The following is a 23,432-nucleotide window of genomic DNA, read 5'->3' on the forward strand; positions in this document are numbered from 1 at the left end:
CTATTGTAACGAGGCCCTTGCTAGCTCGGGATCGCCCCCGTTATGAACCAGGAGGCGCTGGTTCTTGATGAAGAAGCACTTTGCGTACCACGAGGCCCTTTCCTGGAACAGAAGATCCACTTCATGCATCAAATGGCCGCAGTTCCAGAACAGGATGTCCTGCTTTGAGATGACGAGGCTTTGCTGGATTTGGAGGCCCTCTTATGAATCGGAAGGATGTGCTGCTCTGGATATGGATGTCATTCTATGCATCAGCATTGTATGTAATGGCTCCTGCAACTCATCGTCACTCATCACCAGCATTGTTATGCAAAGTTGAAGTGGGCAAACACGATTTTAACGGCGTTACTTTCCTATCGCCGTCATAGACTTGATGTTAAACGTTGCCCCCCTCCCCCCCCGCCACCCCAATCAGACGCCCTTGTCCTACGTATTACACCCTGATAAGCTGGCAGCTTTTGCACCGTCTTCAGTGGGTCAGTTAGCTTCCTACGGCATTCGATGCGCTGACTGACGAGCCGTACCACAACTGCTGTTGGAAGTCAGAGGTCGCTTTATTCGCAGCTGAAGACTCTCCGGGCACTCAACACATGCTTGATGCAACGCATCCAACCAGAGCACGGTTCAGTCGACACGCTTTCCGTGCGCCCTTCCGCCTCGCACAGACATAAAAGCTGGCCGCGTCTGCCGCAATGTCCGCGCTGAACGTTCCCATCTGCCGGAGAAGCGCCACATGTGGTCCCGACGCAGCAGCCCGCCCGTGCGGGGGCCCGTGGCGCACCTGCGACGATGCTGTGGGTGCCCAGCCTCCCGCTGGTGTTTACCTTCCATGCACGTGACGCGTGTCTCGGCCTCACATGGCTGCTTGGGCCGCCAGGCCGGCCCGGTTTCGTAGCGTGTTGCGGATGCGAGTAAACCGGCCGTGGCTGCCGCCAGGTTTACCCGCCGACACACAGCGGAGCCGCCGCGCAATGCGGGCTGAGCGTTTTCATTCTGGAAGGCACCTGGCCTTTTCATGAAGGTGTTCCCTGTAGTCAGTCTACACTTCTATTATTATATACCACGACGTGCCGCTGTCATGTTGTGGCTCGCGCACATGGCTCGACAGTATTGCGGCAGTCCAGACGTCACCTTCGATAGCTGGTGGGTAGCCCTTAGCATTCCGCGCGGATACCACTACCTAGCGTATCAGGTGCAGGTACCTGCCTCAAAAGGCGCCCCGGCTGCTGAAGCATTTGGCGGCAGCTGGCCGGCTGGCGGTAGCGAGCTCCGCACTCGCCGCCCCGAGTCCGTGCACGGTGGCGCCACCTGGCCAGCCTCTGCGGCTAGCCACGGCCCGGCCAGCCTCATCTCTCCCGGTAATGACGTGTGACCTTTGACGACTCACGGAAAACCGGACGATGAAACTACTGCAGCGGGCTGCTTTTGCATCAGCGCGGACTGGGTGTCTCAAGGCAGTTTTGGACTGGCTGGGATGAGGGGGGGGGGGGGGGGCTGTTGATTTGCCACGTACCGGCTGCGTGTTGGCTGGGACCGTGAGCGCATTGCCACAGTCAGCCCCTTCCCTTCAGCTATTGCTACGACCTGCTCACGTGATATCGTCCGCGCTGGAATATCTGTGGATCTCTGGAGGCAACATGTATGGAAACTCATCCTCGAATCACTTCATGTGTATTGTGTATTCCTGTGACACACGCCCTTCACGATTTGAAACGTAACACTATGCCACAGGACAGATAAGAGGCCACCTGCCCGAGCTAAAAATGCAAAGGAAGCACAATAGTATGAGCCGTTCAGTACTGATGAGACCAATATTGTCATGTATGTATCATGTTCAGTCCTCGTACGTTACGCAGGAGCCCGCATCAGTCCACATTTAGTATCACGTGTTGACCTCTAGGGTTCACCTCGGCACCTCTGCAGGAAGACGGGCGGCGGAAACGTCTGCTGCAGGCGCTGCTCCACCCGTGGGAGAACTGTCGGCTGGCCATCTGAAAAACGAACAGCCACGAGTCGCACAAAACAACGGGACAACATCCAGAGACGCATCGCACTGAACACGGCCGGCCAAAACACGGGTGGGATCCATGTGTCGCTGCCGGAGGCCGTGCGCCTCGCCAGTCGCCTCACTGCCGCACGCAGGGGCTACTGTAGCTCGGAGCGCGAACCCAGATGGGTGGGCTGCCACGTCCTGGGCACGAGCCCGCCGCCGTCCCTCTGCGTGTCGCACGGACGACGCCAACTGCGTCGACGATGATCGAGCACTGGCTGATCGTGCGAGGCAGATAGAACAGAGCGGTCGCGTGAGCCTCTGAAGCGATGTGGCACGTGCTGGGACAAGTCTGGACCTGGCCGTCCGGCCTTAATCCTGCGGAAATGCGGTCAGAGCAGGAGAGAACCCGTCGCCCGAAAACACGCATGACAGCATGGCTCCGGATGTGGCTGTTTGAGTGGTTACGTGATCAGTGTCTGTCCTTACAGAAGCGCGCGGCAGCTGACGAGCCATCGTTTCTGGGCCGCTTGGCGGGCCGGTGGCAGGAGCTCCACGCACTCTCGACAACTTCGCTCAGCCAGCCCTCAGTGGCGACTGGTCTGAACGCCAGTGGCGCCACCACTTGGTAGCCTTTCGTTTCGACGTTCGCTCGAATATCCTCCTGAAATAACGGCAGCGGCTAGTAGAATGGGGATTTCACTTACCACTCAGCAACCGAATGACATTGAAACACAGAGACAGCCACAAACTGCGCTGTTGCGAGTACGCGCTTGGCATTCCATGTACCACATACGATACATATCGGTGAGTACACAAAGATATGAACCTGCCTCACATGATGTAACTCAATGTTGACAAGCCCGGGGTTATGAGGCCTGCAACGTTCCTGAAATGAGGCCCTTAGTCTGCCCGGGGCAGACCATGTCACAGTAGACCTGCCACGCGAGATCCGCGGGCATCTGTCGCGTTTCCATCATCAGACGCTCTGTCGCCTGGTCGCCATGGGCCCACGGCGGCAGTGGGGACAGCCGGCCACACCATGGTACGCATGGCGGCAATGAAGACAGCTGGCGACACCCCGCGTGGCTTATATCCCGCACACATCAGCTGGGCTAGTTTTGTGATATTGGTCTGGACCAATCAGTTGGCGAGAGACCCACCCACGAAATGTTTATGCTAAAACAATACGCCTGATCCGGCGATTTTGTCACCAACTGGTGCTTCAAGCATAGAGACAGAGCAACTGGCAACGGACAAAGAGGCAACCCACTGGCGACAGGTACACAAAGCTCAGTTGGACAGGTCGGGACACCCGAACCGCTGAGCGCAACTCACACTGAGCGGGGCTGTGGCTGCTATCTGGCCCGGCTGTAGTCTGCATAGAGCCAGGAGCGACCTCGACCCGAGCTGGTTACCTGGCGACAACACACAAGTCACCTGCAGTACACTGCACGGCACGGCACAGCACGGCACGACACGACACGGCATGGCACGGCAGTGCACTGCACTGCACTGCACCACACTGCTGCACTATCATACATAACCGTGACATGGTGCGGAATGAGGCAAACAGATCATGGGTGGAAAACGCTCCAAACTGGCTCAGACTGGAAGACACCAGAGTCTGTCAGTACTAGAAGTGTTCCGTTAACGGTCTGTAGGTGGTCGCAGTCCATTAGCCGTTAAGCAACGTAGTAAACGACTCATGGTCACCGCACATATGACAAGTAAGGTCGCTACCCCTATGACAAGTATGTCACGGCACCCTTGACCCTTCGCTGCCCCAATGACCAGTATGCCATCACAGCCGTAACCGGCTGCCTGGCCGGCGCCGCCCCAGCACGCCCCCCGCGCCGCTGCTGAGGTCAGTGGGCGGGCGGGACGGCGGCCCGGCCCGGACGTGCAGGCAGGAGCGGGCCCCTTACCTCGCAGATCCACGCATTGCAGCGAGGTCAGGCCCACGCCAGACATGCGAGCCGGCAGAGTCAGCGTCCTCACTCCGATATCCGTCAGCGCGCAGCCGCGCAGGTACAGGTGCGTCAGTCTGACCCAAACGGGGCGCGCACAGCCGCCGGTCAAGGCAGGTTAGGCAGCTACATCCGCCCGGTCATAGGCAGGTTAAGCAGCTCATCACGGCTCATCACAGTGCAGGCCACATGAAGGTCACATAAATCAAGTCCACCCGATGAGTCAATGCTGCTGAATGAGCACGCCAATGGGGCAACTCCTACCCGAAATACACCAGCCCTCTGACGCAGCGTGCTTACCGCACATCAAGAGGTGCGATGCACGGCCACGACGAGACACAAAGCTGACTTAGTGCTGTCGGCTGGCAGGGGAGCAGCCAGAATTTGCAACGGGAGGGGCTACCGTGATTTGCGATGGGGGAGGGGGAGAATGTTTACGGACGAGTTCCAGACACATTGATAGTAACTACGTACTGCAAAGAGACTAGCAGACTCCACAAACAACTAGCGTGTCAGTGAGCCATCTATGTTGGTGTGCTCCATGATGCCTTAAACGGTTGTTTCAGCCGCGTGCCGGACATATTCACTAGGCTGTTCGCTGGTCTTGTTACCAAATTACGACTGATGAGCTCTACAGGTCGCTGCCCATGCAAGTTTCTGCGATATTTAAAACTAACTTAGTTTCCCTGATCATCAGATTTCGGAATTATACATTCAGAAGCATCGCGGTGAAACACTGCACTCGAACCTGAAGGGGAAAGGAGCTAAATCCCCATAAGCATCCCCCGCTCTTGGCTGCGCCACTGCCGGCCAGAAACATGACGAAAACTGATGCATTCGTAACACCAACTGGCAATAGTGGCAAAATGTACGAAGAAGAAATTACATAAAAGTTGGGTGGTGGCTACAAACCGGATGAAGTTCACACAAACAATGTCCGCGACCACCTGCTTGTAGTTAACACCCAGACTTCGCAACTTCATCCTACTGATCTGAGTAAATCATCTCTGCGGTTCTTGCTGTATAAGCATCGTCTCACAGGATACACAGTTCGCAAATGCAGCATCTTAAAGACAGTATCGCGTCATAGCCCTGCACCTGCACGCATCAGATTTCTCTGCGTCCGAAACGACTGCTGATCTTTGCGAGTCCCCCCTCCCCCACACGCTAATATTGGTCCCAGCCGGCTGGTGTACAGACCTGCTCAGCGCGGCGATCTGGCTGAGGGCGGGGTGACGGTCCCCCAGCCGGCAGCCGGACAGGTCCAGCCGCAGCAGGCCGGCCCAGAGCACCTCCACCGGCTCTTCGAACTCGCCCAGCGTCAGCAGGTCACAGATGCGCAGACTCGGCAGCACCTGACGGAAGGCAAGGCGTAGCCGAGAAACGGACGGGCAAGAATGTCTCAGAGTCACAGAGTCAAGACAGACTCAGGTCACAGATACGCAGACTCGGCCGGTGAGAGTGAGCAGCACCTGGCGAGTGTGGGCATGGCGTGTGCAGAACGGGCTAGCCGGGAGTGACCTCGTTGACCTCCACGCCGGTGGCCAACCTCGGCCCAGAGCCGTACTTTTTGTGGGGCTCTGCACTTTTGTGCTTTTTGTGAGGGGTATGCACAGGGCCCGTGTTCTTTTGGACCGAAAGCCGCATCACTAGAAGACAGTGCACCTCGCCCGAGGCGTGGGCGTCGCGTACCTTGGGCCGCGCAATATAGCTGCCACTGTCAAATCTTTTCCCGGTTTATTTCCATTTTGTATTGTTATCTGTGGTTGTCTAGCTAAAATCATGTCCGGGATGGTTAGCCGCGAAGGTCGCGCCGCGGTCGTGTACCTCGTCTGGGTAGGCGGCGACGGCCACGTGTAGGGCCCGCGTGCAGCGCTCCCCGGGCTGGTCGAACAGGCCGAGCCGGGCGGCGCGCCGCACCAGCTGCTCGCCCACCAGCTCTGGGAAGCCGAGCAGGCTCTCCAGCCGGTGCAGCCAGCCAGCCGCCAGCCGCAGACACAGCTCGAACAGCGACGCCACCTGACCGGCGTCCTCGCCCAACGGTGGCGGGCTGTCGCCACGGTTCTCCGGCGCAGGGCCTGCCGTCACACAGTGACGTCAGGGGGTGGCCGCTGAGCGGTCCTTCCAGTGGTGACGTCAGTCACGACCACGACCGTAGCGGCTCGTGAGACCCAATGACACTCGACGAAGTGGACAGAGGCGTAGCTCCTTGCCTTCTCCAGTACGAGCATGGAACGGCCCGACGGTCTTTGTGGGACGAGTGGGTGCGGCACAGACAAAACAGAAACTGCAGCTACTCGTGAGTGGTGAGGACGTCCCGCGATATCTAATTGCTGAGGTCATTTTTCCAAATTTCAACTAAAATGCACCTCGCACCCAACCCTATACAATCCGTAAGTCACGCATGCCTTCCTGCTGGCCGTCGGATAGTACACCGTTAATCTTTGTCCTCAGACTTCCTCTATCGTGGGTCCCAGTACTTCCCAATTAAGAGGATAAGTTCAGAGCACGTGAATCGTGCCTGCAGTAAGCACTCGGCTCCTGACCAGTAGGTCCCTATTATCTGGCGTGAGCCCAGCGATCTGTTGAGCAACATATTTGAATAAGGCTGCACGACGCTGATCCCCGAGGACCGGCGTCCTGGGGGGCGGTACCCACCGGCTGGCCGGGACCCGACCGCCGAGAATCGGTCGGCCAGGGTCGACTGGCGGACAGCGCAGGTCCGCAGGGCTCCGCCCGGCGAGCTGAAGTACAACCGGCTCGACTCCGGCTCCATGGCACCGCCTACAGGCACACACGCGCCGTCACTGGACGCCGCTGCAGCGCCTCTGCAGCGGGGGGCGCGGCACCCGTGCAGGCTGGTCTACCGCGGGCTTTCAAACGAATATCTGGTATTCGGACTCATGTGATGGGAGAACGGACGTTATAGGCAGCCTCAGGGACCATGAATACAAGCCTCAGTTTGTGTTTTAGGGGGATCATTGGAACTAACGGCGTTAAATTCCGCATACCTGATCCCAACAATCATGTTAGGGATTTGACCTTTGTAGCATGAGGTCACTTAAAGACAACATGGCAGCTGTGTTCATTATTTTGACATGGTGAGACGCATTTCATTGTTATAAACATCTAGGGGAATATATCCGATGGGATTCCATCTCCAATTATATGTTACTATTCAATACTTCACAGCCAGTTGTTTCTGAAAGCCTATGCATTTCAATTGCAGGAAAAATCAAACTAAACACGGTGCCAAATAATACCAAACTCTGAAAGTGACAAAACAGAGAAGAAAAAACTGAGTCGGCGGTGTGCCAACCAGATCCATACCATTTACATCGGGACGCGCTTCCGTCGGAAGGACCAGCCGTCTAACCAATGCGTGAGTCAACAGCTCCTGACTGTGCCACCGGTCGCGCTCCAAGGAAACGGAGAGCCCACAGAACGGATGGTGCGGCGCCAGACCACCCTATCAGACGCTATTTCAGGACCAAAGTCATGCAAGATAAGCTGCTGTGGGCGACGGTTGTCTCAAGTCGGCAGCAGACTGCCACTAGCGGACCTCAGCGGCTGTTAGCTTGTCGGGATACCAGACAAAAGCATGGACCAACTTGTGGCTCAGGCAGCCTCCTGCATAATAAAACACGGGAATTATAACAAAGTAACCAACTTTGTATTAGGCGTCTAAAAGCACCGGACAACTTTGTATCAGGCTTCTGAAAGAGCCATAAGAACATCGGATGAGAACGGATGAATGTTCTACAACGTTGACCATGAGTACGACTCAATCTGTCCATACGCAGCAAACATAACAAGCCACACAAAAATCACTGTAGTTTGTGCTGGCGTTCGGAAGAGACCATTCCTAAGCCCACATCACATAGCCCCCCGCTCGGTCAGCGGCCAGCGCGGCTCGAGGTCGCCCGGCCGGGCCTCGCGGCGGGGTCCGCGTCTCTCTGGGGCCGAGGCTGGGCTGGCGCGGCGACGACCCCTCCACGCACGCGCGACCCAATTACGTCTCGGTCGCGCGTTGGTGACGCTCACGCCTCCTTCAGCTTGTCCTGCTGGCGTGGCAGTCGGGCGCGCAGCTGGCGCCAGCGCTTCACGTCATACGACACCTGCACGCCGCAGTAGAGGAAGCCGAGCGTGACGAGCATGTCGGCCGAGCTGGCCGGCGCCAGCCCCTCGACCATGGCCAGCCAACCGAGCTCGCCGCTGTTGGTTATGAAGCCGACCTGCGAGACGAGCGAGACGAGGAAGAGCGGCGCCGCGAGCAGGGCGTGGCAGCGGCGGCGCAACGCGGCGCCCACCACGCGCCGCCACTCAAGGCCGCGCCGGCTGGCCGCCAGCCGAGCGCCCAGCCGCTCCAGCGTCACGCACACGAAGTTGGTCGCCGCCCAGAGCAGGATGTGCGGCATCAGGCCGTGCCAGGCGAACACGAACGCGAACACGACGGCCGAGGCGAGCATGCGCCGCAGTGGTGACGGCCGCGCACCGCACAACGGCCCGTGGATGTGGCGCTGCATGAACAGGTACAGGCCGTGGTCGAAGTACTTCCACATGTCCGAGTAGCTGGCGATCCAGGAGACGCAGCGCGGCGGCAGCGGCGTCCGCACGCCCTCGAAGGCGGCCAGCGCGCACGGCACGCCGTAGCAGAACACGTACTTGACGTGGAACAGCTGGCCGGCCCAATAGTTCAGGCCCGCTATCTCCCAGCGGCCGAATAGGCGCTGTACGTCGTCGGGCGAGTAGACCAGCGCGTGGTAGTGGATCAGGTGGTTGGAGAGCTCGATGACCAGCAGCCAGCCGGTGAGGCGCAGCAGGCCGGCGCCGAGGCGACGCAGGCGCGTCCAGCCCGGCCCGACGGCGGCCGCCGGCGACAGCGCCGCCAGGTAATCGGCGTGCGCCAGCAGCGGCCCCACCAGCACCGGCCCGTAGAACACGAAGCCCAGGTAGGTGACCAGGTTGTCGTGGTGCGCAATGGCGACCGGCCGCTCCACCTGGTCGCAGCAGAACATGACGGCCCGGCACAGTCCCCACATCTGCACGGCCGTCGCCAGGTAGGAGCGGTTCTCGGCGTCGGGCGTGGCGTCGGCGCCGACGACGGCCAGCAGCAGGCGGCCGTGCGTCAGGAGCGCGGCCAGCACCAGCAGCCAGCACAGCAGCCGGCTGCGCGCCCGCGACACGGCGTAGAACAGCAGCGCCGTGCCCAGCAGCACCAAGAAGCGACGAGCGCCCGCCGAGAAGCATATGTAGCACGCCGACAGGAGGAAGTGGAAGAGCGGCAGTATTTTGAACATGGCCAGGCCTCGTAGGAAGTGTCCCACCACCAGGTGAATGGTCATGAAGGCTGCGTACGTCGGCAGCTGACCTTTGATCAAAACCTCGAATTCGTCGTCGAATCGGTCGACGTACAGGCCGCCAATCCAGCCCGGGGTGCTGTAGCTGTCCAGTTCGTCAGGGTGATCTTTGATGACTCGGTACAGTCTGTAGGTTGAGTATAGACAGCCAAAGGTCCAGCCAAACCAGTGGATGACTGTCTCCAGCACGGACACGCGTCCAATGTCCACTGGAACCCGGCCAGCTGAAGCAGCTGGTACTGCATCATCACAGACAGGGTGCTCCATCAGGTCACCAATCTTGGCAGGGTGCTTCACAAGCAGGATCACCTGGATATGTCATCTGCTGACAATGCATCATAGGTGCATATTTCCTGGGGAGCACCATGCCTCAGAAAATGTCAAATAGTCACTTCTGTCAGTCAACAAGATTTTCTGATTCACATACCAGTTACCTCCTGGAGGCTATGATATCATAGGTCTTGACAAGGTACTGCTGACAATCTATTGGTGTCAGGATGTCTCTGTGCAGTTTTCCTGTGAAGTCTGAAATAAATAATGCAACAGTAAATATCACACCACAGCATCACTTTTAAAGAAGCAGGAATAGTGTTTGTTCAGCAACACTCTTTGTGTTGGCAACTAGCATGCCAATATAAATTTACTTTGCTTCAGCAGGAGGAAGTACATGTATAGTGATGCAATGACAAATGGTTTAATTAAGTGATATTGCCAATGTTTGAAGCATGACATTTGCCAGTGGGGATCATGCCTGCATATTTTGAATCATGACTCCTGCTTAAAACAAAAACAAAAATGAAGAACTTCAATGCCATCGCTAATTGTCATTGTAGAGCAGGACACCAGTATGACAATGCCACACAACTGAACATATTCTGGAGAACTCACACATATAGAATTATTTGAGCAAGCATGATGATTTGAGCATGATTTGAGCATGACTATTTAGGCATGGATGCCTAAAACTATCCTACCAGGCATCACGTCTCAATGCTGATCTCTTTAAGCTGATTTTTAACTCACACCTGGTGAAGTCTCAGAAACTTTTTGACCTACCCAAATGGGGTTCTAACAGCCAATAGCATAGTACATTCCACACAACAGATGTTAACATATGCCCAGATGGCAAGTACCAGTTACACCCACAATGTGCCTAGTACAGAATGGGAAGCTTCATCTTATCACTGGTGCCAATCTAACATTGGTGCCAACCAACAATACAGGCTGCTTTGTATGTCAATTACCATTTTATTTGAATTATTAAAAGTCAATTAATTTTATGTCACAAATAATCTAGTTCTCCCATGGCCACCACGAGAGCAGCTAATGGGGTCTGAACAGGAAGGGGGAAGTGCCCTGATCCCATCCCCAAATTGCTGTGATGCCTACTGACCAAGAATTATGCCTCTCCCTTAAGAAAATCTTGGCTGCACCCCTCTTGGTCAGTGTTCAGTTATCATAATTATTGCAAATTTTTCACCAAACAGTGCAATTTATAGCCTTGTCTGGCACTACCCTCCAGATTACAGTGGCGCCAAAGGACCAGTGGATGTATAAGCTGATGCAAACATAGACATATGGACCTGCCAAAAAATAATGTAATATAATAGTGACAGCATATAGGAATGCCAATTTAACTGCTGCCACCTGATAAATCCACTTGAGGCCAAAATTTCTGGGAGGCTTATGAAATGCTGACATTTGTATAGCACATGCCACATGAAATGCAGGCCCCTCATCCTTGTTATGGATATGGAACCCTGAATATTGCATTAAGCTTTTGGTGATTTTTTAAAAATTGGAAATCATTCACACTTCTTCAATATCAACTAATGCATATATCTGTGTTACATAACTTCCCTAATGTCAGCTGACATCTTCACCCACAGCCTATGTCTAATAAATTTAATTGCAGTGCTAACTTTGGCTGCAAGTGGTGCTCATCATTAGGGAATATGCCATGACTATCAATCAGAGAAACAATGGCTACTTGAAGTGATTACCAAACCCCTTTCCAAACCCAACAAAACCAGCACAAAAACACAACTATAATAGGCGAGACTTGGGATGTGAGCAAGGAGCTTTTGGTGCAACTGTAATGCTGAACACTCAGTGACACAGGGCAAGAATACACAATAATCAAGGGTGAACGACAAATTTCACTCTTTTTTAATATTGTTGGTGTTTCCTTAACTAAAGAAGCTAGACAGCTACATTTTGACTTGCGCGCGAATGTCATTAACATCGTGACACATTTATAATTCATCAACAGGCCACCAGTAAACCCAAAGCAATGTGGCCGGTCCGCCTCTACCCATCAAAGACGTAAACGCACACCGTAGAGTCTCGCACGGAACAGCGTAAACCAGCACAGGCATTTCAATGCCCCAAGCCGAGCCCAAAACACCAATACGAGTGTACCCGCCTGCAGCCACTCCTCGGATCAGTTGCGTCAAATATTGAGTTTGTTCTGTACCACGTGACATCTGTACAGGAGCACGTGACGAGCCGGAACGGTTTCCTCCAATCAGCATTCAAGGTTGCCCGGATCCCGTGTTGACGGCTAATTCGCGCAGGTTTGAAAATGACGGTCATGAAGTAACAGGAACTTTTCATTTGCACTTGCCTGCTCAACCCTACTAAATAGGTGAGTACAGCATCTTTGTCACTGTCTTTTCACAAGATATGTCTTTGCTCCAGTTGTCCTCATCATTTAGCATGTGGGGAAGTTTTAATGTTTTATGGCAAACATGGCGCATACATACGATCAAAGCCCTGTATACATGTGGCGGGCTCATTAATTCATCCAACATTTTATTAAAAAATGAGTGTTAGAGAGTCTGAGAAAATTGTCGTGTTGTGATGGAGAACATGCTAAATTGTGAAATTGAAATATTTCCAAGCTGATAGTTAACCTTCACACACAATGGCTGTTTTGTCAGATCATTGTTCTCATCAGCCCCTCATTCAGGCTTAACTAATCTGCAAACAATGAGGGCAAGGGCTAGGAGCAGTGCTTGTGGCATTGATCTTTGATAGGCCATTTCTTATGCACATGCCCAGCTTCCAAAACCATTGATGTCAGCACATCTACCAAAAGGCAAAAAGGCTTAAGTGCTATTTTACCTGATGTCACTTGGGCCTTCTTGGCTTTGGATGGCTGAATGATGGCAAAACTGGGCTTCTAGACACCTCTTGCAGACAGTATGTGATGCAGGGAAAGGACATTCATATACTCCACTTGAGAGGCAATCATGTTATCTACCTCCCTATGATTGGTAAAAATTTTAAAGGCCACTATGCCTGTATTGTATGTCTATTTCCCAGTGGCTGTCAAGCCCGCATTGGAAGGTGTGGTGAATGAATTCTAGTGATTGACAAATCTGACCAGCAGTCCTCTGATTGGTGAGAGTCTGCCTGCAGTTTGTGCAATTTTCATGGCTGACCAAATGTGACATCTGATAGCAGTGGAGTTCACCCCAATCTCTGCCCAAGCAATCCCGGCCATGAGTGTCACCATTTGAGGCACTGGAATAATTTTCATCAACCTAAAAATGACGCCTCCAGTAGACTGAGCTGCACAGACATGCTGTGCATTAGTGAAATACTGTCAGGTGACAAAGAGGCATGATCAAGCTGTCAAGATTTTGTATGTGCAAAGGGTAGTCATCACATCAAAAGATGACATTTTCCATGTAAATGTAGCCTACAAAAATGGGGTGTGTAACAAAATGCCACATGCCACATGTGCATTTTTGTCTTTATAGATAGTGTGCATACAGATAACACCTGTTGTTCTTTACTCATGCATGCCAGTTACTTGCTGCTTCTGAAAAGGTATGGCTGTTAATCATGGATGATTTTTCTGACTATTACAGTTTCTGATTCATTAAAAAATCAATGCATATGGTTTCCATTTGTTCACACTGTGTGGCTGGTCAAGGTGAAAAACATGATGCCATTGATGTTATATTTATGCTAGGATATGATGCCAGTAGTACCATTTTTGTGCTGATGATGCATCTGCTGCAAAAACAGTTTTACACATTTTTTCTTCAAGTGACAGGACTGGGCTAGGCACAAATGGTTATGGCACTGCTGTCAAGCTTGGTTTGCATTAGTAGGACCTGCTTAGAAGAGATGCCTCTTGTTTCAGGCAACTCAAAATGGATACAGATCAGCTGGAAAGCAAAGAAGCGGATGGACCATACAAAGCAACGATGTTGGTGAGTGAAGGTTGTCTGTCTTTTCATTGTTGAGAATATTCCTTGCCCCCTCATGTCATCCTTCAACATTCTGGCAGTTGTTGAGCCGGTGCCTCACATTCTGTCGATGGACTAAAGGGGCACTCAGCTCATACGCATCATTGTTGTAATTTACAGCTGGCAATTGAAGTGAGGTGACCCAGCATATCGGTGACAGCGGCGCCCCTGGCATAGTGGTGACAGGGGCGGCCCCAAACAGCGGTGATAACGGCGTCCCGTGGTATAATGGTGACAGCGTCGTCCCCTGGTATAGCGGTGACAGTGACGCCCTTTGGTATAGCGGTGACAGCGGAGTCCCCCCGGTATAGCGGTGACAGCGGCGCCCCCTGACATATCGCTGACAGCAGCGCCCCCTAACGGCGGTGACAGCGGCTCCCCCTACCGGCAGTGGCGGGAGGCGGTGCGCGGCTTCCGCGAGGGCATGCAGCAGCAGCGCCACTGGCGCCAGCTGCGCTGCTACGAGCGCTGCTTCACGGCGGCGGCCGCCGTCACCTGGCTGCAGCGCTTTCTCAGCGGCCACGCGCTCTTCTCGGCCGACGTCAGCCGCCAGCAGACGGTCCGCCTGCTCGCCAAGTTCGTGCAGGCCGGCATCGTGGTGGAGGTGCGCGGCCGCCGCGGCGGCCCGGCCGAGTTCCGCGACGACAACCGGCTCTACAGGTGGGTGGCGAGCGGCGAACGGGACGCGTCGCACTGGCTGTGGCGGCCTGCCTGGGACTGGAACGTACCGCCCTTCCTCCTCCATCTCTCCCCCCCCCCCCCCCCCCCCCCCAGCACCACCGTGTCCTTACTCTGCTCTCCTTTACTTCGGCGTCTTCATAATTTCTGTTTCAAAGCCGACTCTTTCTGCAAGTCAGCAATTGTGCATTGATGCTGCGGCACCTCAAGCGCGCCTGTCCTGGTCACCGGGCCGTTCGTGCGAGCGCCGCTGTCAGCTGATGGCGTGCGGCCGCCGTCAGCTGAGTGCGGTTGTCAGCTGATGGCGCGCGGTCGCCGTCAGCTGAGTGCGATTGTCAGCTGATGGTGCGCGACTGCCGGCAGACTAAGCGCGCACGGCACGCCCGGCCGTTCGGCGCTGACCCTGATCAACGGCAACGCCACCGAGCCGGCGGCCATGGCCGGCGCCGCCGGCGGAGGAGGAGGCAGCCCGGAGCTGCGCCGGCGGCCCGCCAGCCGGCAGCCGCCGCCGCTGCAGGAGCAGCAGCAGCAGCAGCAGCGGCCGCCGCCACAGCAGCAGGCGCAGCAGCAGCAGCAGCAGCAGCAGCAGCCGCCGCTCCCCGAGTGTCGACCCGTGATGCGGGCACTTAACGCCGCTGAGGTCGACGCCGTCTGGAGCCGCACACTGCTAGCACGGTGAGTGGCCCGACTCAGGCCCAGGGCGAGGTCAGGGCCCGGCATGAGACGAGGACGTGGCGAGGGGTGCGCCGCATACGTCAGCCACGGGGTCCCGGGCATGACGGGCGGTCCGACGACGCAGACCAGCGGCCGACACACCCGGGCCGGGTGAGCGGCCGGACGCTGGTGCGAGGCAAGGTAAGCGCCCTGACGGAGGGTGAGGGGCATGACCGGGAGAGCGGTGTCAGGGTGCCGCTCTCTGAACATCTGGGAGTCGCCCTCGCCGGTACCAGCTGCAGTGCCACAAACCGGCTGGCGAGCAGTGCGGGACAAGGCTACTTTAACAGACAACTGCTGCCATGGCTTCGTTGGCGTCCTTCCAGCCTGCCGGGGTCGGGCGCCGCTTCGCAGGGTGGGCATGTGGCGAGCGAGCTTGCGCTGCGGCGGGCGCCGCCGGGCCGGCCAGCGCCGCTGACCGCCGGCCGCCGGCCGCTTGCAGTCTGGAGACGCTGCTCGAGGCGCCCGTCATCGACATCGTGCCAGTCAGCTGCGTGGTGCCCGCCTGGATCCGACACAACACGGTCCGCGTGACGCAGCGCGGCCTGGTGCAGCCCCTGCAGCCCGGACAGCCGGCGCTGCCCCGCTGGCTCCTGCTCGCCATGAAGTCACTCGCCAACTGTGAGTACCGTGTGCGCTGGACGGCCGGCGTGCCGCGCTGGGAGCCGTGGCGGCATGCGCCGAGGAGGCAGTGCGCCGCCGGAGTGGAGTGTGGGAGCGGAGGACTGGGCAAGCTTCCAAGCTGTGTGTGGCCACTGGGGAAAAGGCAGTGTAAAAGCTACACAACAAGAGAGACGGAGAGATATTGCCTGTCATTGCAACGCTAATCGCGTCATGTATTCCTCGAGCAAGTTTGGAGCAGGTACCTCCGCGAACTGGACCGTTCGTATTGATAGATTTAGCGATTGACGCAACAGGCATTCCTTGAGTGAGAGACAAATTAGTTCGTGTGCTATTCCCTGCGTAAAGTGTTATCCCCTACCCTAGTTATATATAGTTAGTAAAGTGTTATCCCCTACGCGTTTGCCGCGTTTACCTGACCGTTGTTGATAAATTTACGGCCTTTTTGGTGCGACGAAGTAGATGATGCCGACGTTCCGACTGTTCAGGATATGCTGCGCGGGACTGAACGTGTCCGGCGTGCAGTCTGCGGTGACGCGTGGGCCGAGCCTCCTGGCAGTCCCCTGAGACCCTCAGGGGTCGGCACGCACCGCCCGGGTCGTGCGATGCCCGCCCGTCGGTCTGAAGTCGGTCCGTGCGTCCACCAGGGCCGCAGTACCAGCTGGCCGACTTGCCGGAGAGCGACTACGCCGACTTCCAGCTGGACGTGTTCTGCGTCATCCGCGACTACTTCGCCGCGCTGCCGTTCCCGCTGGTGCCGTACGACCTGTACGATCCGCTGGTCGCCGCCTTCCTGCGCGCCGAGGACGCGGACCGACGCCTGCGACAGCGGCAGCCGACAGCGCGCGCGCCCGGCTCCGTGGAGAACCTGCTGCTGCTCATGTCGCCGACGGCGGAGGCCTCCACGCCGCGCCAGCCTGTCCTCACGCCATTGACGGCGCTGCGTCGCGGCGACGGCGGTTACCGCGATTTCAAGGAGGACTCGCTGTTTGCGCCGCCGGCGCCCGTCACGCCGGCGCGCCAGAGCGTAGCCCAGCTGCGCTCACGCCTCATGCGGCTGGGGGTGGGCGGCGCGGCCGGCGACGACCCGGCCGAGGACGACGAGCCGCCGCCGCGCCGCGCGCGCGCCGCCAGCTTCCTGCGCGCCATCGCTGACGGCAAGGAGAACGACGCGCAGGCAGCGGCGGAGCCGACCGGGGCGGCCGACCGCTTCTGCCAGGCGGTGTTCCGGCCGCCGGTGGAGGCGGCGGCCGCCGGCGGGCCGCCGGGACTGCGGCAGTCGGCGCCAGCGCTGCGGCCGACCGGCTACGGTCAGTTCGGGGCGAGCCGGGCGGGCGCCGCGGCCGGCCCCTCCGCCCCCAGCGTGCACCCGTCAGCGTATATTCCGTCCATGTCCAGTATTCACCCCGTGGGTCACGGGCCGTCCACAAGCAGTCTTCACAGCGCTGGCTTCTTCCCCTCCACCTCCAGCCTGCAGCCGGCCAGGTACGTGTCGACGTCCAGCCTTCAGCCCGGGAGATACGTACCGGCGGCGAACCGTCCCAGCGTCGGCTGTGCGCCGCCGACGGGATGCAGTCCGCAGACCGGTGGCTACAATCCGTCCACTCCCACCGTGCTGCCGGCGGGGATACCAGTCCGTGTACGCGTCGCGAGCTCAGCCCTTCGACCGCGCGCCGTCTACTTCGAGCCCACTGTCGGATGGCCACCAGGTGTCGGCGTCAAGCATCGACTCCTCGCGGCGCCGGCTGTCCTCGGCGTCCAGTCTCCACTCCAGCGCTGTCCCGTCGCCACGGGACGCGCAGACGAGCGGGTACCTGCCGCCGAGCCTGCAGTCCGGCCTGGACCAGACCGCCGCGTCCCGTGCGCAGCGCCGACGTCACAACATGTCCGTGTCCAGCACGCAGTCTGGCGGCCGACCATTGGACGCGTCTTGCCCCGAGCCGCGCGACTGCCGGTACTCGGCGTCGAGCCTGCCGCCGGCCGAGGCGCTCTCCTCGTCTGCCACGTCGAGTTTCTACTCGCCGGTGTTCTCCCCCGGGCTGGCGGCGGGCGGCGGGCCGCGCGCCAGCTGCCTCTCGCTGGCGTCCGCCAGCGAGCTGGACACGCCGGCGGCGCGGCTGCGGCCGGCCGACGCCAGCGGCGGCTCGGGCGCGCTGCCGCCGGCGACTGGCTCGCCGTCCGACTCGGCCGTGGGCTCGAGCGTGGCGTCCGAGCACGGCCGGCCGGCCGACACCTGCCTGGAGACGGTGTTCGGCGCGGCCGGCCCGGTGACGCGCCTCATCCCGCAGCGTTCGGTCGAGGCGCTTCACCTGCCGGCCTCCCGGCCCGGCTCGCGCCTTTCTCAGGCCACCGCCGGCTCGACGGACAGCGTGGACGGCCGCGGCCGGCCGGCCGGCTCCATCCGCCGTCACCAGCTGCGCGACGACTCGCTCTCGCGCTCCGTCAAGCGGCTCAAGGAGCGCCGCCGCGACAAGAAGGAGCAGCGCCGCCGCCGCGAGGAGCAGGAGCAGCCGGCGCCTGCCGCCGCCGACTACGCCGCCTTCTCGTCCGGCCTGAGTCACGCCAGCGACGAGGGCGCGCTACCGGCGGCCACCCGCTCGCGCTCACAGTCGATCGACTCGGACGCGTCGCTAGCGACCGTTCGCCGGCCAGCCGATCGCGCTGAAGGCGGCCCGGCTGCTGGGCGTGGCCGTGGAGCAGGTGGAGCGGGCGCAGGCGCCGCCGCTGCCGGCGCGCCGAGCGGCGGCCGCCTGGCGCGGCCCGGCGGCGCTGCGCGTCTGGCAGCGCCGGAGCGTGGCCGACCCCAGCCGCGTCAGCCAGCCAGCCGTGTCGCCGCTGCAGCAGGCGGCCCGTCAGCGTCACTCGGGTGAGCGCGCGGCGAGCTGACTCCCACGGGCAGGCCACCCGCCCTCCCACAGGCATACCGCCTCCTCTCGCATACAGGCTTCACTTCACAGGTGCACACTCATACAGTTCACAGGGGCACGCCTCCTCTTGCTGGCAGTGCACCCATCATTCTACGTATACCTACAGACAGTAGTTTTTTTCCGGCGTCGTGCCCTTTTATGTTTCATACAGCATGACAGTGTTGGTACATTTGGGTCGTGGATAGAAAATGAAGGAAGGCCGGTACGAGTATTCTTTATAAACGCATATATCCGTAAACACGATCATGTTTGTGATTTTACACTGCTGAACGATGAGTCGTAGTGTTTGAGTGGCGTGGAAGGCGAAACTAAAATTATCAAAATTCCGCATGCCACGTTGGAGATTATGCTCGGTGCAAAGCGATGGTGTCAAAAGTAGTTATCATTACGTCCCATGTTTGTCCCACTTTCGCCACTCCGGTAGCTTCGTCAGGCTATCCATACTGCGTCACCTCTCTCCCCAGAGGCACGCCTTCCACTCACAATAGCCGCCAACGCGTATGTTCTGTTTGCGTATCGCTCTTGCATGGCTTGGTATCGGTATGACCAACGTGCCCCCCGCACAGGCCATTTGTGCTACGAGTGCTCCGTAGTAGCGTATCGGCTCGTGCATGTGCGTGGCCTGTTACCGTCAGCTGGTACAGGCAGCTCTTCAGCTGGCCATTTCAGCCTTGATTCTCGTCGTTGTCCACAACTCAACACAGACGCTTGGCGTACGTACCTCTGCGTAGTAGCCTCCTCCCCACATGTGCAGTAGCCCATAGCGATGTGCGCTGCTTAGTGACGGACCGAGCGTGTCGGCAGTGGTGGGCCGCGACTACGAGAACCTGCGCGACCTCAGCCACCTGCTGGGCGGCGAGCCGGCGGCCGCCGAGCAGCCGGCGCCGCCGCCCAAGCCGGCGCGCGCCACCTACCAGGGTCGGTTCCGCGCCACGCCAAGTAAGCGCAGTCGCCCGCGGCGGCAGCACCGGCACCTCGGTCACGGCTCACACGGTAACCGGCTCGCACGGCACCTCTATCTATCTCTCTCCGTCCGTCTGTGCGTCTGTCTGTCTGCCTGTCTATCTGTCTGTCTGTCTGCCCGTCTGTCTGTGTCTGACTCCGCCCGCCGCGAGCCGCGCGCTTCTCTGGGCCGGCCGATGGCATGTGGCCTGCGCCTCTGGCATGCGCCGCGGGCGGTGTGAGGGTGGGTGTTGCGCTGCTGCACCCGGCCCGGCTTCGCTTGACACGCACTGCTACTGCTAGCGCTTGCACGCTTCGCCTGGTCTGGACGCCGATCGTCGAGTGAGGCTGTTTGTTTTGTTTGAATTTGCACCGACCACATAATGTGTGGACTGCGACGATGGCTGAGTACTTGGCCCGCTATGTGTATACCGCACTAACAGTGACCTGCCGAAGGCGAACCGACGCGTGCGTCCCGGCTGAGAAGCCGGCGCGTCCGCGTCGCTCTCAGCTGACGGGCCGGCCGCCTCTGCTCCGCCGCAGATCTGGTGACGGCCGAGGGACACAAGCTGGCCCGCGAGGGCCTGCAGCTGCTGCTGACGCTGCTGCCACCCACCTGCCGCCGCCAGCTGCAGCTGCTGCTCCAGTTCATGCACAAGGTGGCCGGCAACCAGCGGCTGCAGCTGTCCCACCCGGCCGGCAGCCGGGACCTGGTGAGTCGGGCGGCCCGCCGACGGCGCCGCCGCCCTGGACAGAGCGGCGCCCCGGTTGAGCGCTGTGTGGCGGCCTCTACGGCTCAGCTGGCGTCGGAGCGACATTGCTCGCTGGCGATGCAGACGCGCGTTTGGTGCGCCCGACGCTCACTCGTGCTGAAGGCGGACCTAGACGTCACGTTCCGCAGCGCTCCTGCGGTCCGCAATCACCGCGGATCTGGCGCCGATTCCACGCCTCTTCGCACCTCGCTAATGGGCGTGGCCCGAGAATGCAGCGTGTGGGGACGACAGGGGGGGGGGGGGGGGGGGGGCTGGAGGGCCGTCCCATGCGGATCTGGTTTGTCGGGGCAGCGCGGCAGACGCCGCTGCCGCGGTGAACACGCTCCCGCCACGGGTGGTGTGGCGGCCGGAGCAGAACCGAGCGGCCGTCGACACCCAGCGTCCGTTCAGGCGCGGAGTCTGACAGTGGGCGGCTTGTCTTACGTCCCCAGCCGGCGTATTATGATGGTCGCAGCGGGCTGTCTGCCTGGCGCGGCCCGACCCGGCCAGGCCGGACTGGGTACCTGACCTGGCTCCGTGTCTGACCCGACCCATGTCTGGCCTGACCCCATGTCGGGCTACGTGCCTCATCTGGCTCCATCAGGCTCGGAGTAGACTGTCCCGGCCCGGTGCCGTGTCTGATCTGTCTCTGTCGAGCCCGAGGTCGGCTGCCTGACCTGTGTCCGCGCCTGACTTGGCCCCCGCGGGCGGCCTGACGTCCCGCCCGCCTCTCCCTGTCAGATGGTGAGCACGTTTGCCGGTCGCATCCTGAGCCCGCCGGCGGAGCGGGAGGCGTGCGATACTGTGCTGGCGCGCCGCCTCGTCGGCTACCTGCTCGACCACCACTCGGAGATCTTGGCGCCGGCCGTGCAGATCCGCGACGCCGTCCGCGACCGCGTCCAGCAGCAGCAGCGAGAGAAGGTGAGGAATGGACCGACTGACAGCAGCGGCGAGAGAAGGTGGACTGACAGGCAGCAGCAGCGAGATAAGGTGGGGGATAGACTGACAGGCAGCAGCAGCGAGATAAGGTGGGGGATGGACTGATAGGCAACAGCAGCGAGAGAAGGTGGGGGATGGACTGATAGGCAACAGCAGCGAGAGAATGTGAGTGGTGGACTGACAGGCAGCAGCAGCGAGAGAAGGCAAGGGTGGATTGACAGGCAGCAGCAGCGAGAGAAGGTGAGGGGTGGTCTGACGGACAGCAGCAGCGAGAGAAGGTGAGGGATGGACTGACTAGCAGCAGCAGCGAGAGAAGGCGAGGGGTGGACTGACAGGCTGCAGAAGCGAGAGTAGTTGAGGGATGGACTGACGGGCAGCAAATGGACAGGCGGCCGCAGCCATGCCTCAGCCTGTCACCTGTGCGTGCATGCAGGTGCAGTACGAGGAGACCCCGATCACCTACTGTCAGCTGATGTCTGCCGAGCAGTACGGCCGCGACCGTCTGGCGCGCACCTCCGACTCGCTGCTCTCCCTGCTCGACGTCATCATCGCCGACACGGCCATGTCGCGCAAGGACAAGCGCAAGAAGCTCCAGCAGGTGGGGTGGAGAGACGGCAGCCGTGCCGGCCGACCCGGTGGGGGAGGGGAGGTTCCCGCCTTTCGGAACGGGCGCTGTTCACGCCTCGTGCGCTGGTTGGCCGAGCGGAGTTGCAACTGTAAGCCGTGAGAAGGATGCAGGGACATGGGGTTGCGCTTCGCAGTGGCTGCAGTCTGAACTGGCTGATGTGGTGCGGGCCACAGTGCAGTGACATACGCCCCAGTGTCGTGAGACGTGTCTCCGCCCTGTGGCCGGCGCGCGCTGGTCATGTGCCGCCAGGCGTGTGTTGTGTCCTGGCGCGCGGGCTGACGAGCGCGCGCGCGCGCGCCGTTTGCCGCAGTTCCGTGACACATACCCGGAGATCTACAGCCGCCGGCTGCTGGAGGCCGACCGGCAGCTGCTGGCCGCCGGCGACACGCGCCGCACGCGCTCCCTCTTCTCGGGCGCATCGCTCAGCTCGCTCGTCCGCTCCAAGTCGCTCCGCATCTGAGGCCGACATGGCTCGCCGGAAGTGTGTCGTGGTCCGGTCACGCGCGGCACGTGCTCGCCGAGGCGTCTGGACGCGTCGTCAGGTCCGGGAATGCCCGGCTGACAGCGTCTGCGGCGGCCCATCCTCATGATATCCGGACGAATTCCTGCTTGTTTTCCGCGTGGCGCACAATGAAATCTCAGAGCGCTTGGACAAGTCGCCGTGCCGGCCGGCCCGCGTGCCGCGCGTCACTAGCCGCCGTGATGTGCGCACCTCGCCGCCGTGCTGTGCGCCCGCTTTGAGCTCCCGGCTGTCCGGGGCGATCAAAGCGGCCACAGCGACCGGCCTCTCGGCCTGCGAGTCAACTACGATGTGCTGCTATAGTGTATATCCAACGTCATCAGGGTTTTGGGCCTGCGCGATCTTGCATGTCCATATCGCACGCCGGTTTTAATCTTGCTAGCAATAATACACGGTCTGCGTTTATCACAGCCGCACGCACTGGCACATTTTCGGGTGTTTGCAAGTGTGAGCCACAATACAATCACTTCTTCATGTGGTCTGTTTGCTCCGAAATAGTTGATACCAAACTCGTTGCAGGTACTGCCTTGGATAGACTGTGCTTAGGTGCCAGACGGAAGGAACGCACTTGATGTGCCCGGTTCCCTTGTAACGCTCAACATATGCATCAGGACGTTCTTCCCAGGTACCAGTGTATTCAAGGTGGCACAACCATCACACTGCGCAAAGCGATAAACGCCTTCTGAATACAGCCGCCACTGGCGCTGCGCAAACATAATGCCTGGATACGAGCTGTAGCCGCGTCGCACATTGCACTAGATTGTGTCCCCACCGCACTCAAAGCCCAATCAAACAGCAGGTGCTTGTCATTTCATGGGTGTCCTGAGTCGATCCTCAACATGGCCACTAACCAGGCCCACCTCGTGCGGCAGCCTGGCTGAGAACGCATACACAGTGATGCACAACAGCGTGCACGCCCAATATCAATGTCGGAGTAGAGTATTCACTAGCGACGGGCGACTAGATCATCAGCGGCGGTACCACCCACGCCGCCGAGTCCATAGGGGTGCGCCGGCCGCTGCCGGCTCGGCACCCTCGCCCTGCGTCACCTGGTCCCTTCGGTTCTCTAGCCGTCGGAAGCCCCGACGCCCACTGATTCCGGGCGCGCCGATACATTGTTGGATAGTGG

At 59.2% G+C, this 23,432-nt stretch overlaps 4 protein-coding genes and 1 long non-coding RNA gene across 8 annotated transcripts; 3 read left to right on the forward strand and 2 right to left on the reverse strand.

Annotated features, from left to right (window-relative positions):
- Positions 1 to 1,887: 1,887 nt before the first annotated feature.
- On the reverse strand, positions 1,888 to 11,728 carry LOC119112007 (leucine-rich repeat-containing protein 42). 4 transcript variants are annotated; one of them, XM_037235937.1, is made up of 9 exons: positions 11,673 to 11,712; positions 9,748 to 9,845; positions 6,619 to 6,744; positions 5,788 to 6,038; positions 5,161 to 5,315; positions 3,919 to 4,037; positions 3,329 to 3,408; positions 2,480 to 2,654; positions 1,888 to 1,991 (listed from the first exon to the last, which is right to left on the reverse strand). In XM_037235937.1, the coding sequence occupies exons 3-9, from the start codon at positions 6,734 to 6,736 to the stop codon at positions 1,897 to 1,899; spliced, it is 993 nt and encodes a 330-aa protein (XP_037091832.1). In that variant the 5' UTR covers positions 6,737 to 6,744; positions 9,748 to 9,845; positions 11,673 to 11,712; the 3' UTR covers positions 1,888 to 1,896. The 4 variants fall into 4 exon arrangements, 3 of the variants coding, with proteins under 3 accessions (XP_037091832.1, XP_037091830.1, XP_037091831.1); XM_037235935.1 differs by having other exon boundaries at positions 11,635 to 11,696; XM_037235936.1 differs by having other exon boundaries at positions 11,658 to 11,690.
- rasp (protein-cysteine N-palmitoyltransferase Rasp) lies at positions 7,621 to 9,068 on the reverse strand. The gene has a single exon (XM_037235934.1). It carries the CDS (start codon positions 9,000 to 9,002, stop codon positions 8,001 to 8,003), a length of 1,002 nt encoding a protein of 333 aa, XP_037091829.1. The 5' UTR covers positions 9,003 to 9,068; the 3' UTR covers positions 7,621 to 8,000.
- A 145-nt stretch (positions 11,729 to 11,873) lies between the features above and the next one.
- LOC119111743 (uncharacterized) lies at positions 11,874 to 14,007 on the forward strand. The gene is made up of 3 exons (XR_005095600.1): positions 11,874 to 11,967; positions 13,477 to 13,546; positions 13,974 to 14,007. It is a non-coding gene; the product is annotated as an uncharacterized LOC119111743 (long non-coding RNA).
- Positions 14,008 to 14,853: 846 nt separating this feature from the next.
- On the forward strand, positions 14,854 to 18,481 carry LOC119111470 (DEP domain-containing protein 1A). Its single transcript, XM_037235287.1, has 5 exons — positions 14,854 to 14,935; positions 15,417 to 15,595; positions 16,243 to 16,658; positions 17,464 to 17,640; positions 18,437 to 18,481. Exons 1-5 carry the CDS (start codon positions 14,877 to 14,879, stop codon positions 18,479 to 18,481), a joined length of 876 nt encoding a protein of 291 aa, XP_037091182.1. The 5' UTR covers positions 14,854 to 14,876.
- A 908-nt stretch (positions 18,482 to 19,389) lies between these two features.
- On the forward strand, positions 19,390 to 22,777 carry LOC119112072 (DEP domain-containing protein 1A). Its single transcript, XM_037236057.1, has 5 exons — positions 19,390 to 19,461; positions 20,008 to 20,177; positions 20,958 to 21,137; positions 21,589 to 21,753; positions 22,094 to 22,777. The coding sequence occupies exons 2-5, from the start codon at positions 20,115 to 20,117 to the stop codon at positions 22,241 to 22,243; spliced, it is 558 nt and encodes a 185-aa protein (XP_037091952.1). The 5' UTR covers positions 19,390 to 19,461; positions 20,008 to 20,114; the 3' UTR covers positions 22,244 to 22,777.
- Positions 22,778 to 23,432: the final 655 nt, after the last annotated feature.

Source organism: Pollicipes pollicipes, unplaced genomic scaffold (genome assembly GCF_011947565.3).
Source record: "Pollicipes pollicipes isolate AB1234 unplaced genomic scaffold, Ppol_2.1 Scaffold_7261;HRSCAF=8764_pilon_pilon_pilon, whole genome shotgun sequence".
Classification (NCBI taxonomy): domain Eukaryota; kingdom Metazoa; phylum Arthropoda; class Thecostraca; order Pollicipedomorpha; family Pollicipedidae; genus Pollicipes; species Pollicipes pollicipes.